The sequence below is a fragment of the Poeciliopsis prolifica genome, unplaced genomic scaffold (genome assembly GCF_027474105.1).
Source record: "Poeciliopsis prolifica strain line A6 unplaced genomic scaffold, Auburn_PproV2 SCAFFOLD017, whole genome shotgun sequence".
NCBI classification, from domain to species: domain Eukaryota; kingdom Metazoa; phylum Chordata; class Actinopteri; order Cyprinodontiformes; family Poeciliidae; genus Poeciliopsis; species Poeciliopsis prolifica.
Window position 1 is genome coordinate 4,636,898 of NW_026562392.1, and position 14,293 is coordinate 4,651,190.

Below are 14,293 nucleotides of genomic sequence, written 5' to 3' on the forward strand. Positions count from 1 at the left end.
AGTATCAGTGGCGTTCAGGTGGAATGAATGTGACGTGGACTTTAGGTCGCATTTGAATGGGATACGTATCGGATATGTAAGTTGCCTTGTATTGGATTCTATTTAGAGGCACCTGAGTGAAGGAAAATAATTACTTGTGCACAACTCTCCATTTAAAATATTTTTTTAAAACCTGCTTCATAGCTATGTGTTGTTCTGCATCTGTCTTTTTGCGCAGGGCAGTTGCACAAACGCTTTGTGACGTCTCTTATCAATCTCCCACCGATTTAGCGGTCCATAAGAGGAGCTGAAAAGAGAAAAGTCTACCCTCCTTGGAAGACCTCTGAACTTTGAGGATATCAAGTTGACGACCTTTAGTTTTGTTTAAAAAGTACTGAAAAATCTAATTGAGCATGACTATAAGATAAATAACATTTTGTTAATTTGCAAAAAGACAGTCATAAATTTTACTAAATAGATGCAAAATGTTATGGGAATTACAGCTACAGTGGAATGCAATAGACAGCAGTAAATATGCAGATATGTAGTTTGGGTAAAAACACACTTAGGTTTCTATAGGTTTAAGTATTAATAATTGAATTACGTTCAAAAGCAACCACTAAACTCCTGATGGTGTGCTGCAGTATCTGGTATAAAAGCATATTTTCAAGAGGTTTTATTTTTGCACCTTAGCAACAACTTAGCAAAGCCAAACATGAAGAAACACACAAGACAAAATGTATCGAGGGGCAACATTTATTATGACAAAAAAATATCACACCTCTGCTCAAATTATCACCGTCTGCAGCGATTTTTATTTTGCAGGACATGTCTGCATGTTTTCTCAAGCAAAATGGATGAAAAGATGAAATCCACTCACATCCTTCAAAAAGTAATGCAATATTCAACTACATATAAATAAGCAAATGTAGAGAAGTGATTTTTTTTGTTTGTTTGTTTTTTTTTTTTATGTAGTTGAAGTTTTCTTCTGGCTTCTCAGAATCTGCAGCAGATGCCACAGCCTCTCATCCCGGGGCAGCAGCCGCAGCAGAAACGGCAGCGGCGGCGGCGGCGCATTTGGAGTGAGTTGTATGGCATCTGTGTAGGGACATAAAAGAAATGTCATTTAAAAGAATAAATCAGTTTAAAATCCGATGCCATTTCAAATATGGCATACTTTTTTGTCTCTGTTTGCTCGGTAACCCGACATTCCACGACCTATTCAACAACGCACCTCCCAACTACTATCGTTACAAATGAGAAATTCACAAACAAAGCTATGTCTATATATAAAATGCAGCTGTAAGGCCAATAAATGCAAATTTTAAAATATATATATTTATAAGATGTTTATAGACCTCATTTTCAGCATGTTCAACATGTTTAAAATGAAGAAAAAAATCATACTTCGAAAAACAAAAAACAGAACCTTTGCAATAATTTGGCTTCTAGATCTGTTGAGGGTTTATATATCTATAGTCAGACTGATGGTAATTTCTTCAGCTTACCTTCCAGGAGTCCTCTGGGTTGTCTTCACCAGCAGCAACTGGGCTGCCATTGGTCAATCCGTCCATCAGTTCAGCTCCCTGTAAGAGTTTTGTTAATGTACACCAAACGTCATCAGTAATACAAACTATAAATCAGTGTCAATTTATAGTTTGCATTACTATAAATACAAACTATAAATCTGACCTCAATCACCAGGTCAGCAGAGCTCTCCTGGACCCCAATGACTGTCACCAAGACAGCCACAGCAATGGCAAGAGTGAAAGCATTCATTTTCAGAGAGTCGTTTTCCGGCTGGAGCTTCAGAAAGCCAAGTTGAGTTGCTTCGATCTCGATGTCTGAATGTGAGCAGAGTGCTGGTATTTATACTAACTCAGGTATCTGTTGCAACGTAGGTTGGCAGAGCAGAAGGGAAGTATTTCAAAAACATTTGCGAAGGTGAATAGTTCAAAAGTTTCAATTCATTTAAAAAAACAAGAAAAAAAACAGAGCAGTGAGTTTGGAAATGTTGCTGTTTTCTTCCATCTTTAAAGCAACGTGCAGCAGAAGTAACAACTGAGCAGAAATCTTTTGAACTCTGGACCTGCTGTGAAAAGTTTGTAGTTGAGGATTTGTGGTTTAGTTAAAATGAGGATAAAAACAAGTGTAATTCCACCTTAAGTTTTGCACTTTCCTCCCCCCCGCAAATATGTGAACTTCACTGAAGTTGTCTGAAGTCAAAAATGATGAAACCAACCAAAACCATACTTCAGCAAAGAGCTGTGTTGGCTCAGGATGTTTGCTTTTATGGAACCGGTAATTTCACTTTTTATTTTAATGTTTTACTTTTTGCCCTACGCAAATTTGTTTCCTCTGAATAATTCCATTTCAAATATAAAGTACCTTCTTGTCTTAATTTGCTCAGTAACTGTACTTTCCACGGCCTATTTTCAGCCATTTCACAGATGGCTGAAAAAAAAAAAAAAAAAAATTTAAATTATGATTTGCCACCTTCTCATAAACAGATGCATCCGCCATGCACTAACACTTTGAGTGAGGTTTACGTTCCTCATTTTTAACTGCGCTGCAAAATAGTTAAAGCTCAGGTGACTTGATGAAGAGAATCGGTGAACATTAGTTTTCTAGTCTTACCCAACTGACTAGTTTTGCTGCATACGCAGCAAAACTAGTCAGAACAATACTTTTGTTCATGATCTGAAGAGCTGTTTCATAAGCTAAATTCAGCATTTTAAAAAATTTTAATATCCTGGATCTTCATGATGCTGATGGTTCATTAATGTTCTGCAATTAAATACAAGCCTTTTCAGATTTGCATTTTTAAATGCTAACCATGTTAGCATATTTTTTTTTTCGCCTCTTTATTTTTGTCTGTCATATGCAACATATTGCAGCTTGTACTGTGACAAAAAGTGTGAAAAATGTCAAGGGGTGCATTTATATTGAACAGATCAACTTAATAATTAGCGGCTTTCAGTTTTACAGCGATTTAACTGCAAACGCAAACCAAATAAAAACATAAGTGCATATATAAATTTAAAGAGATGATAAAAAACAAGAAACTTGTGTGTACATTGTTATATAACTCCGCTCGTTTTATTGTTAGAGGAATAAAAACCTCTAAGTTTGAAGAGAAACGCTGTTGAAAAACGTAACCGTTCTTTTGACACATTTCTGTTGTTGCTGTCACGTAGAAAGAAATATCAAGTTGCCTCAGCAAACCATGTTAGTGATGAAATAACAGACACTCAGCTCAGTTTAAACGTTTTTAACATTGAGCAATAAAACAGCCAAAAACAAACTGACATCAAAATCACATTTTGACCTCTGACTCCACCTGTCCAAATCCCCCGAAACGCAGATGTTTCTTATTCTCATATTTATTCATAATTTATATATAAACCAAACTGGCAACTTAGTTGTGCGGTTTATTTTATAACATGTTAGAGGTAAGGACTCAGGTCTCCTTATTGTGATTGGCCGCTGCACCACAGGGCCCCCTGCAAACTTTAAGGTCTCTAGTAGGAATCCATCACTTAGTTTAGCACGGTTCTGCTAATCAAGTGGAGTATGATCAGGCATGTGGACATTTAAAACTTCCCCCCAACATGATTTAGAGATTTAGAGAAGTTTAGAGTGTAAATATGCTGATTGTTTTTTAAATTGAACTGCGTCTGGATATGGATTATTAGATGAACAACGCCATGTCAGCAAAACCATCCTACTTTCCATTAAAGCAAGATGAGATAGCTTAATGTTGCCTGAATAAAATCCTACTATTGCAATAGCAGGATCTTTGTTATCCTGCAACATTATCTACTTCTGAAGTTCTGCATGGTGGCGTAGGGTCAAAACTTTGACTAGACAGTTCGGTCACATCTAAATTTCCAGGAGCTTTTGAAAACTTTCAAACTGCAAAGGCACTTTTTGGTAAAACAACAGCCGTGTATCTGCAGCAGAGCAGCGCTTAAATCCTCTTGAGACTTTCAGTTTCCTTCTAGACATGAGAAAATCGCGTGCCCATATGCCGCACCAAGTCATAATTGGTTTATTCTGTATTCCTGGTTTCCCCCCCCCCCCCCCCCCCCCGCCTGGCACTTAACACGGCAGTCACATTGACACAATGCTGGGAACTCTGCCAAAACATGTGTAACGCAGGAAGAAAATCTAATGCAGGGGCAATGTAATTAGTCCAATAAATGTTTTTTTTTCCTTGGATGTATTAGAAACAAAGCGGGGTTTATCATGACGTGCGGAGGTTTTTAATGGGAGCGGATCGTGTCCTCGGCGTGGAGTCAGAGGGCACCTTTTCGGTGGCAATTAAATAATTTAACAAGGGCGAATGCAGCACTCACGATGTGTTTACAGTTATTAGAACAGACAATCAGACCGGTGCTAGATTCGGCTACGGGAATAGAAAAATGTGTAACTGTATTAATGACCACAGACCAGAAAATGACTTTAAACTGCCGGCTTATTATTTGTTGAAAAGAAAAGAAACAACAATATTACAAACAGTTGACATACACACTGTCTCCTTCAGAATATTTCATTTAATCCCTATTTGAAATTTAAGCCTAATGTTAGGTGTTTTTAGAGTTGTATTTCTTCCAGCTTTGCATATTTAAGAACCAGCAAAATAACTCAAAATCAGTCAGAAATGGATTTAAAAACGTGAATACAAATCTCGCGACAAATACTCAATCGGAATTGGGAGCGGGCTTTGGCTGGGCCATTCCGACAAACATTTGCTCATATGCAGTCGCAGCTCTTTTCCAGCCTGTACACATGATGCTGCCACCGCCATGTTTCATCAAGGGAATGGTGCGTTCAGGGTGATATGCGGGGCTGGTTTTTCGCCAATACGTAGAGTTTCACTTGTAAGCCAAAAAAGTTCTGCCTTGGCCTCATCTGAATGGAACTGCCGTCTCTTGCAAACACATCTTCTGTTTGCAAAATGTATTTGCAAACAAACAAAAAATAATAAATTATTTGTCTTTCTGCTATCAAGTAATTTCCACAACAGTTGACAATTTGAATACGCATCATTGATTTGGGTCTTCAGTTTGTTTGTCTTTCACAAGTCGGCAAAAATTAGGCAGAAACTGCAGCCGTTCGGCGACAAGTGGCTTCAGATACGATTTTTGGTATGCGTGGATCAATGTGTTAACTGGGATCGCTGGGATGGATGCATTAAGACTGGAAGTGAATTGAAGTAAATTCAGGACAGTAGTCTACAGGGTGGTTCAAGAATGTTCCCTTCTTAATATTCTGCCATCAGGCCAGAACTGTCAACCTGTGAATAATAGTTATGTCCTATCAACAGATTGTCTCACCTTGGCTGTGGATTTCTGTAGCTCCTTCAATTTTTGGATGGTGGATTTAGCATTGCCTTGTAAAAAAAAAAGAAAAAAGCATTGGTGATTATTTTATGTAGGGATATTAGAGGTGAGGGAGTAGACGAAAAATCACACCACGGTTTTCAACTTGTCATTTGTAAAAATTATACTGGGTCAAAATGAAGCAAAAGCTAAAAAGTTACAGACCAAACGTCACAAGACGCCACAACCTCAGCTAGCTCAATTCAGCCGTAAAGTCGTGTCCCTGTTTTATGGGGCTCTTCAAGAGATGCGATGAACATATATGACGGCAATTCCATGTCAGTTTTCTTTTATGGTCAGCTATATAAAATTATTGTTGATAACTTTCATGGAATCTGCAGAGCAGCTCTGCTGCTTGCGAGGAGCATCCAAAAAACTGCTCAGCATGGCCGGTTAAAGAGATTTAGAGGACCCTTGAAACTGTTTAAGTGTTTCTCACAGAACAGAAAATTGGCATCCTTTGAGAAAATATATATTTTTTTAAATCTGTAATTCCTCCACCAGTAGATGCACACACACAGACACACACACACAGTGAGTCCTCGTTGGGCTGTGTGTTTTAATGGGCTCTCCCAGTCAGCGCTCCAGTGATAGATGTGGCTTTCCAGACGCTACAGAAAGAAGACTTGAAGGGTGCAGAAAGAGTGCCGGGCACATTTGCCTCTGGGTGTCGGCCGAGTCAAAGTGTTGCCACATGAATGACACTGTACGCTCTTCATTAAGAATAAAACTGGGTGTACAGTAGCTTGCAAAAGGACGCGTAGCTTTTGAACCCAAACTACAATGTGTTTTATTGGGATTTTGTGTTGTTTTTGTGGATAGTTGTGAAGTGGAAGGAAACCGGCACTTGGCTTGTTGTATTTTTGTTGTTGTATTATTTTTTTTTACAAATAACAAATCACATAAAAAGGTTGCCATGCATCTTTAGCTTGCTGTTTACTTAAAAATATTTTCCCTGCACAAATTATAACCTTTTGGTTTTTTTTTTAGTTTTTATTGGCTCTACTGCCCTTTAATGGATAGTGAATTGACAGCAAAGTGGGTAATGAGTGGGGGAAGACATGGTTGCCAGGTTGGGAATCGAACTTGCCGTCATATATGTACATGTATGACAGCCATATGTGAGTCACACTTAACCCCTGCGCCACCACGGCACCCAATTATCACCGTTTTTAGGAGAATGAGATAATTGGCAGCATCACAAAGCCAAAGGAGCAAAGAAGTAGGAAGGGAAGTCGTGATGAATGTAACTTTAAATCCACAGATGCCATGATTTTTAATGACTTTTTGTGTAAACGAGCATATTCACGCGCAATTTTAATTTTGTTTTTTGATTTGTATGAAAACATGGTGTGAAGTTGTGCTTTTTCAACCTTAGCACAAGAAAGACAAAGACTTGTGCACATTTGCAATGGAAATGTAGCTTGTGACTACAGTTTACGTTGGATACTTTCTGTGGGATAGCAGGCCATGATAGCAGGCCATGAAGCTGGATTCACTGCTGAATCAAACTCCGCTGCAGTGGCCTAAGAAAACACCTGATCTGAATCCTATGGAGCAACTCAGTCCACTCTGTGGCACAATCCAACAAATCTTCAGCAGGTGTCTGTGCCTACCAAACTCTCTGTGGAACATCAAACCCATTTTAAGAAGACGCCAGGCGGCTGGGAAGTCGAAAAAAGTGGCAAGTGAGCGCCTATCGATAAATGGCGGCATGCCATTTTGTGTCAGAGCTGCGACGCATGGAACATGCTTCGAAACATCAAATCAAAGCGCTCCCAGCGGCCTCTAATTTGCTTCAGCCAAACTCCCGCGTTTGTTAATTAAACCACAAGGTGAAGCCGGTCACAGACTCAACAGTTGGCCCCCGGCTGCTTCCTGGGAGGCGGTATATTTAGGCGTCTCGTGTGGCCCTGTGGGGTTGGTTGTACTGAGGTAACAGGGCTGTCTGTTGCGGCCAGCTCGGTCGCAGCCTGTCACGCCTGTAAAAATGTTTGTGAAGTGAAAAACCGAGAAAACTGCGGTCCCCCGTGCCAAAAAAAGGCTCCTCGGTCCCAGTGCCCCCCCCCTCTCTGCGCCTAATGACAGAGGCTCTCAGGGAGTCGCGAATGTCAGCCATCTCTGTGAAGTCACTTCGGCCCGAAACTGGAAGTAAACAGTTTCTTTTTCTCGTTCCGTCAAGACTTGTTGCAGAAAGTAAACATCAACGAGGCTGTGAATGTACTCGTGAATAACCCATCTTTCATGCAGATCTCCATAAAATTACCAAGACTGTAATCAGCATGGAATCTTAATTTCCCTGGAAAGTTAATTAATCCATATAACTTTCAAGGAAGGCTCGTAAAGCTCTCCGCTCATATGGCTGTAATACGTTACTGGAGGCATTCGCAGTGGAAATGCTTAGTCTTCCAGCCACCCAGGAGCATTTAGTAAGCAAAATGGCCTTTTCAGCACCCCATCTTGTCCGCCCCCCCTCACCCCTCCTCCCCTTTTATTTTTTTTTTGCAGGATTCTCAACGCCCACTACATATTCCATGCAGCCGCTCGAAATGAGGCACCCTGGAAATTGCTTCTGTTTTATCCATGTCGTTTTTTTTTTTTTTTTTATAACGTAACGTGGCAAGCATTACACGATGAGGGACTAATGATATATTTTCTCAGCTGGAACGTGGGAATTGCACTGTGGACCTGAAACAGTGTTGAGTCTCAGTAAATTAGCGTGCGCCGCAAAAGCGAGCACTTTGCCAACTCCGTGCTGGCTTGGAGCCCCCTTCCACCCAACAGCCACCCCCTCCCCTCCCCCCTCCCCCCCCCCCTACCCCCAGACGTGAACCAGCTACACTGTGGTGGGCAGAGGGCGAGCTGAAGGAGATAGTGAATGGGAGTCGGAGTCTTTGCAGGCCCAGACGTCACCAATTGACAGCTTGGAAATATCCGTTTTAATAAGGGGGGAAAAGTGGATTTGGCCAGACGTCTTCATTCCTCCCATGGAAACTCATGCGTCCTGGAGTAAGACAACGACCTCAGCTACTTCTAAGTGAAGTGTAGTTACTGCAGACTTCAGCAGACCCACAGAATCTATCTCTGGTTTCTTATAAATTAACCTCGCGCCTCCCCCCTCCTCCGCCTTACATCTGGCGCAGCCGCTCACATTAAGGCTTAACTTGTTTTTCATGACATTATTATGACCTTTCATGTTGTTTCTAACTGCTTCCCTGAGAACGCTGTAAACGTGGAAGCAACATCTTCCAGCTACTAAACGTCTTCTCCTACTTGCATCAGCTGAGATGGGCGATAGCTCCCTCGACTCTCGTAGGACATAGAAGACGGATTGCTTCGTCAACCTTGCCAGTTTTAACTTCCCTCGATGTAAATTTTTTTCAACTCAGCAACTTAAGCTTCTCCAAGGATCATAACACATACCTGAGGAGAGACGAAGGGAAGAACAGGGGAGCACTTTCTATGAGGCTTCCACTCGGTGTGTTCTGCCTCACACCCTAATAAATACATTTCCTACCTGGTTTGGGACCAACACATTGGACTTTAAAGCCTATAAGGAACTTGGAACCTGCCTTGGTAGTAAATAAAGCTTGCAAAAGCAAGGCTTTTATTTTTAAAAGAGTGTGAGCTCTTTGAAATGCCAATTTTTTCACCACTAGCTAAGGACAATTTGGGAATGGAAGGCCTTTCCTTAAAGAGAATCTGTCATCCTTAGTTTAGTTTACATTCGTGGTTGCTGTGGTGATTTCTGACTTTTCTGCATAATATATGTGAAAGAGAGAGCACAGGATCTCATTTTCTCAAATGAAGACAGACTAATTCAAATGAAGATTTGAGGTTTGCACAGATTGCCAGCTGCTGGTGCCTCTGGAGCCTCAAGGTGGAAGATCCTCCAGAGGCTTGCGGTGCATCAACCTTCTATTCAGCCCTCCTAACCAGAGCTCACAAGCAGAAATGGTCGCAGTGGGCCCAGCCGTACGTGAAAATTGATTTTCAAATAGACTTGTTCACTGATGCCTGCTGTGCAACCCTGGATGGTCCAGATGGACACAGTAGTGGATGGTGGTGGACGGCCACCACCATCCCAACATGGCTGTGACATCAGCAAGCAGGTGGTGGAGTCATGCTCTGGGCCGAAATCATGGGGAGACAGACAGAGAGAGAGCTGGTCGGCCCCTTCAGAGTATAAATAGAAATATACAAATTAAGCAAAACTAAATCAAGTTCTTTCTCTTCCTCACCCCAACATTTTAAACAGTCCCAGTTTTTCTGATGAAAACAACACATTTGGAAACTACAGCATACCATGGTTGACAAGGAAAGACAATTGTGATGATTTTCGACCTAATTTTCCCTTTCCGACAATCTTACAAACGCTCCAATAATAGAGAAGCTCTAAAGATAATGTTAAGACATATTCCTGCTGTGTGTGGTGTAGTGAGAGTGACCTGGTCCACTCCAAACTGAAATCAGGAATACCGAACAGCTTGGATTGTCTCAGCTCTTTGTCAGGACAAATGAACAGACAGACTGTTGAATGAGACTTGCTGCTAATCAGAAAGAGGCGTGACGGAAACACCGATGGGGAAGACCAACCAAATGCCATCGTGCACGAAACAGACCAGAGAAAAACGACGAAAAAAGTTTTTTGTTGTTTCTTCCTCTTAGTCTGCAAACTATCGCCTTTGCAAGTCAGCCATGTTGGTTTGCTCTGAGCTCAACGTCGTGGTCTCAAGAGGTTTTGCGAGATTTCCTGTCTCACGTTTGAATGTTGGTGAGTGAAACCTGTTTGTGTGGTGCGTTGACTTTACGGGACCAAAACTGTCATTTTTTAAAAAAAATTTATTGACATATTTTGGTGTCAATTGCTGTTTTTCTTTCTTTCTTCTTTTTTTTAACTCAACCAACAATTTTAATATCTGGAACCAGATGTCAGCTGTCCAAGATCTGAAATTTAAACTGCACATCTGGGTGACTTCAAACCTTCATTCATTTTTTATTTATTTATTTTTTGGCTCTCTCCATTTTTATTTGTGTGGCGTTTTTGTGTGTGCTTCCGACAGAAAACGACATCATCACAGTAATTCAAAATGGCGCCAAAAGCAATAGCGCGCATCGCTGTTCCGAGCTTCACGTTTGAATAAATTAAATAACCTTTACGAGAAAATGCATTTTAAAACGCGGTTCTGACGCGTGGTCACCGTCCGCCGTAACCACACTTTATTCGTCAGTCAGAATCCTAATGTCTGTAAAAACATACAATTTTCTTCTACTGTTCTATTTTTATTGTCAAGTTTGCAGGAGAAAGAAACAGTCACTTTTTATATTTTTTTTAATTTAGTCAAAATCTCCTAAATATTTATTTAACAAAACGCCGTATGATAGCTCACAAAGGCCATAACCGAAGATTTGCTACATTTAAATGTTTAAGAGAGCCACATTAGCTTTTTTATGATTTTGATTATAATGGGGTCTTATTTAAAACACATGGATGTTGTAATATTCAGCAGCTGCACAGCTCTGCCTCAGGGGCACTCTTTGTTCGGCTAGGAGGAAGAGGGAGGCGTGTAGGGTGGTGGTGGCAGTGGGGGGGAAAGGGAAAAGGAAAACTTCCACATGCTAACATTTACAAAGTGATTTCTTTTAATTGCACTCCGCTTTTTAATTTGGCCTGGACTAATGCTTTTAAAAGTGGGACTGGAGGTATTTTATTGAAGTCATGCCTCGCGCCGGACTTTTTTTTCCCCCTCCCCTGATTGCCCTAGCTTTGCCGCAGGCTGGCTCCTTCTTACCTGACAACCTGTGTTATTCCTTGCGTTTGCTATGTCAAACATGCCACGCTGCATTTGTACTTGGAGGGGAGAAGCTGGACCTCGCTGGCTGGGTCAGCTTACAAACAGGTCCGCTGTTCAGAGGACGGGGATAAATTAGCGGGCCCTCGCGCCGGTTGCAAGGTTTAAAAAGCGAGGCTGGAGATGCAGATGGCCCTGATAAATATAAGTTGCTTTTTTTGAAGTGAAAGAAGAAGAAGAAGAACGTAAAACCGACCTCGACCTGAGCAGCCAGAAGGGAAAGCCTAATATTTAGTCATACACGTCCAATCATAACAAAACATCTGTCAAAGCAGAGAAAATACATCCTGAGCTGATGAGCGGGCTTGTGTGTTTTGGGCTCTCTCACGTCTTGCATCCTCTGATGCTGCAGACGCAGGACACGTCTCATTAAAACACTGATAAACCGCAACCACCTCGGATTCAGCCAAACATCTCCGAGTTTAATGTCCTCATCCAACACCCTCAGACTTTTTTTTTTTCCTCCTTCAACAGCAAAAAAAAAATAAAAAAATAAAAAAAGCCTTTACCCTGATGAGAAAAGCAATAGTGAAAATTCCGTCCTGAAATTTACGATTATGAGCTGTCAGTTGCTTTGGGTTTTATATCTCTACTGTCTGGCTCCGTGCAGTACGGCAGCCGCCACCAGGGTGTGTGGAGAGTCTGGCAGGCCCTGGACAGTAAAACAAGTCTGCATCTGGTGACAGCTCTTTCCTTTTGCGTGTTGTGATTTTAATTTTTTCAAATAATATTCACACACCACCGGTTAAGGACAGACGCAAACACACAGATAGGGACAACTGGGGAAAGAAGACAGTTTTTTGTTGTTGTTAATGCTTTTGCCACACCTAAATGTTTCCAGCTGTCAAACACAATTTAAAGTCAGACGTTTACGGAAACTGATTTCTGTAAATAAAGAAATCAGTTTTAAAATGCTCCTTTTGTTTATTAAGAAGAAAAAAAAACACATCCAAACAAAACCAGGTCTGTGTGAAAATGGAGTCATAGCTGGTTTTATTTCATCATGCCATAATCCACATGATTCGGTCCAGTTTCTGAAACTTGGAACCTTGGAAACTGAAGGTCTGAGGAGGAGCTTCATCCTTAAGAGGCGGGGCTAAGCCCACACGGGCGTTTTGCAAAGCCGAACGGTTGCCACGGGAGATTGAAGGATTCCTCAAACATGCATGAAAGAATCAAGGCAACAATCCAGGTAAGTTTTTGTTGAGGAAATAAGATTATTACTAGGTTTGATCATTAATCACAGTTTGCAGTAATATAACTTGGGCCTCAGTGGTTGCCGGTTGTGTCCAAGACATGCATTCGGCAGTTCAGGCTTGACCATTCATAGTAAGGCTTCTGGATTTCTTCTGCTCTTACTTTCTTGTACATGGCCTGACTATTCAATCTGACATCTACATTTAAAATAAAAAGTGGAAAGACAGCGGCTGAACTGTAAGTCCGCCGACACGCGGCGGTCCACCCAAACTTGACAGGTAGAGTGAAGGCAGCAGTGCCTGTGGCAGATTGTGTCCTGGTCAGTTGAGACCAAAATTGTACTTTTTGACCACAATGAGACACAGTGGTGTCAGCAACGCGCTTTGATCGTGCTTTTCTTTAGCAGGTTTAGGAGTAGACATACTCGTCAAACTTGATAGGGGGAAGTTAAACGGAGTTAAATACAAGGCAACCTTTAGGATAACTTTTTAGCCGGGCCACAAATCTAACCATACTGCCAAAATCACAGTGTTGCAATTGAGATCAAACCCTAATTGTGTGATAGCATTACCTAGTCAAGCTCCACACCTAAATTCAAACTATAATTGATGGCAATACTTGGGTAAAAGTGGAGCTTCAGCAACTCGAATCTCATTGATCTGAGTTCTTTTGTGAATGATGGGCAAAAACGAAAGTCTCTACGCTATATGGAGACATACTGCATCACGGGAGACTTGTAATTGTCACAAAGTGTGGTTTGACTTACAGGGGCTGAATACCAATGCAGCGTATGCATTAAAAAAAAAATAAAAACCTTAACTGCAACATTTTAAAAAACCATTTCTCATTTTCCATCCACTAACCCAACTATGCGTTGCTTCGTATTGGTCTTTCAAATAAAAATCCCAATAAATCCCACTAAAGTTCGTGTAATGCGACAAAATGTGAAAACGATTAAGGGGTATGAATACTTCTGCGAAGCCCTGTATGTGTGCATTATACAAAAAAAAAAAAAAAAGAAGAGGTATTTCTTTACATCCAATTACTTTTAGAGGCCCACTAGTTGAGATTGACTGTTTCCAGCTGTCACACTTGGGTTGTAATATTTCTACAACTGTGGGGAAGAAAAACATGAATTTATTTAACTTTTTTTCCTCCTTCTCTCTTTGGAGACGACAAGAAACTCGCCACAGCCTTCGGTGTACGTTGCGCACGGAGAAATTGTGTTTTGCTGACATCTTTCCTCATCGCATCAGAATATTTCAAGATGGCTAAACGCTTGGCTCGGTGTGGACGCCTTGCCCGTCTGACACGGCGGTTGCTTGGAAAAACATACGAACGCTTCATTAGAGGGGTGAATGGAACTGCGAGTGTTTATGATCCCAATTACCACCTTTGCTTTAGTGCCTGCTTTAATCACGGCCATATCCCTCTTCCTCTGTCGAGATTGGGAAGCCTCCAGTGCAACACACACTGTCGCGGCATCGACAAACAGTCGAGATAGAGCTAAACAACGGTTGGCGGGGCAAAACAAACAAAAAAAAATCTAAACCTGAGATCCACTTTGAAAGCTTGGTTTATGACTTGCTGCCGTTTGCGGATTAGGTTTCCTGAATGGATGCAACATTTGTCAAGTCTACCTCTCTCAACCAACCCCCCCGTTTCCCCTCCTAAAGAAATCCTTAAGGGGTTTCTAGCTTGTAGATCCAGCATACGTAGACAGTTCACACAGTCAAACAACCTGTGGCACAAAATGTTTCCCCACCACGGTCATCATTATAGTTAATCACCATTCATTTCCAGTTTCACAACTACCCACAAGATCAAACATGGAGTATTTTGAGCATTTTCCTAGGCACTGGCTGGAACAACATTTTGGGA

General features: G+C 41.3%; 1 protein-coding gene across 1 annotated transcript; it reads right to left on the reverse strand.

Moving 5' to 3' along the window:
• Positions 1 to 719: 719 nt before the first annotated feature.
• Positions 720 to 1,839, reverse strand: LOC129367722 (hepcidin-like). The gene is made up of 3 exons (XM_055042359.1): positions 1,672 to 1,839; positions 1,488 to 1,565; positions 720 to 1,077 (listed from the first exon to the last, which is right to left on the reverse strand). Exons 1-3 carry the CDS (start codon positions 1,756 to 1,758, stop codon positions 976 to 978), a joined length of 267 nt encoding a protein of 88 aa, XP_054898334.1. The 5' UTR covers positions 1,759 to 1,839; the 3' UTR covers positions 720 to 975.
• Between the last annotated feature and the right edge of the window lie 12,454 nt (positions 1,840 to 14,293).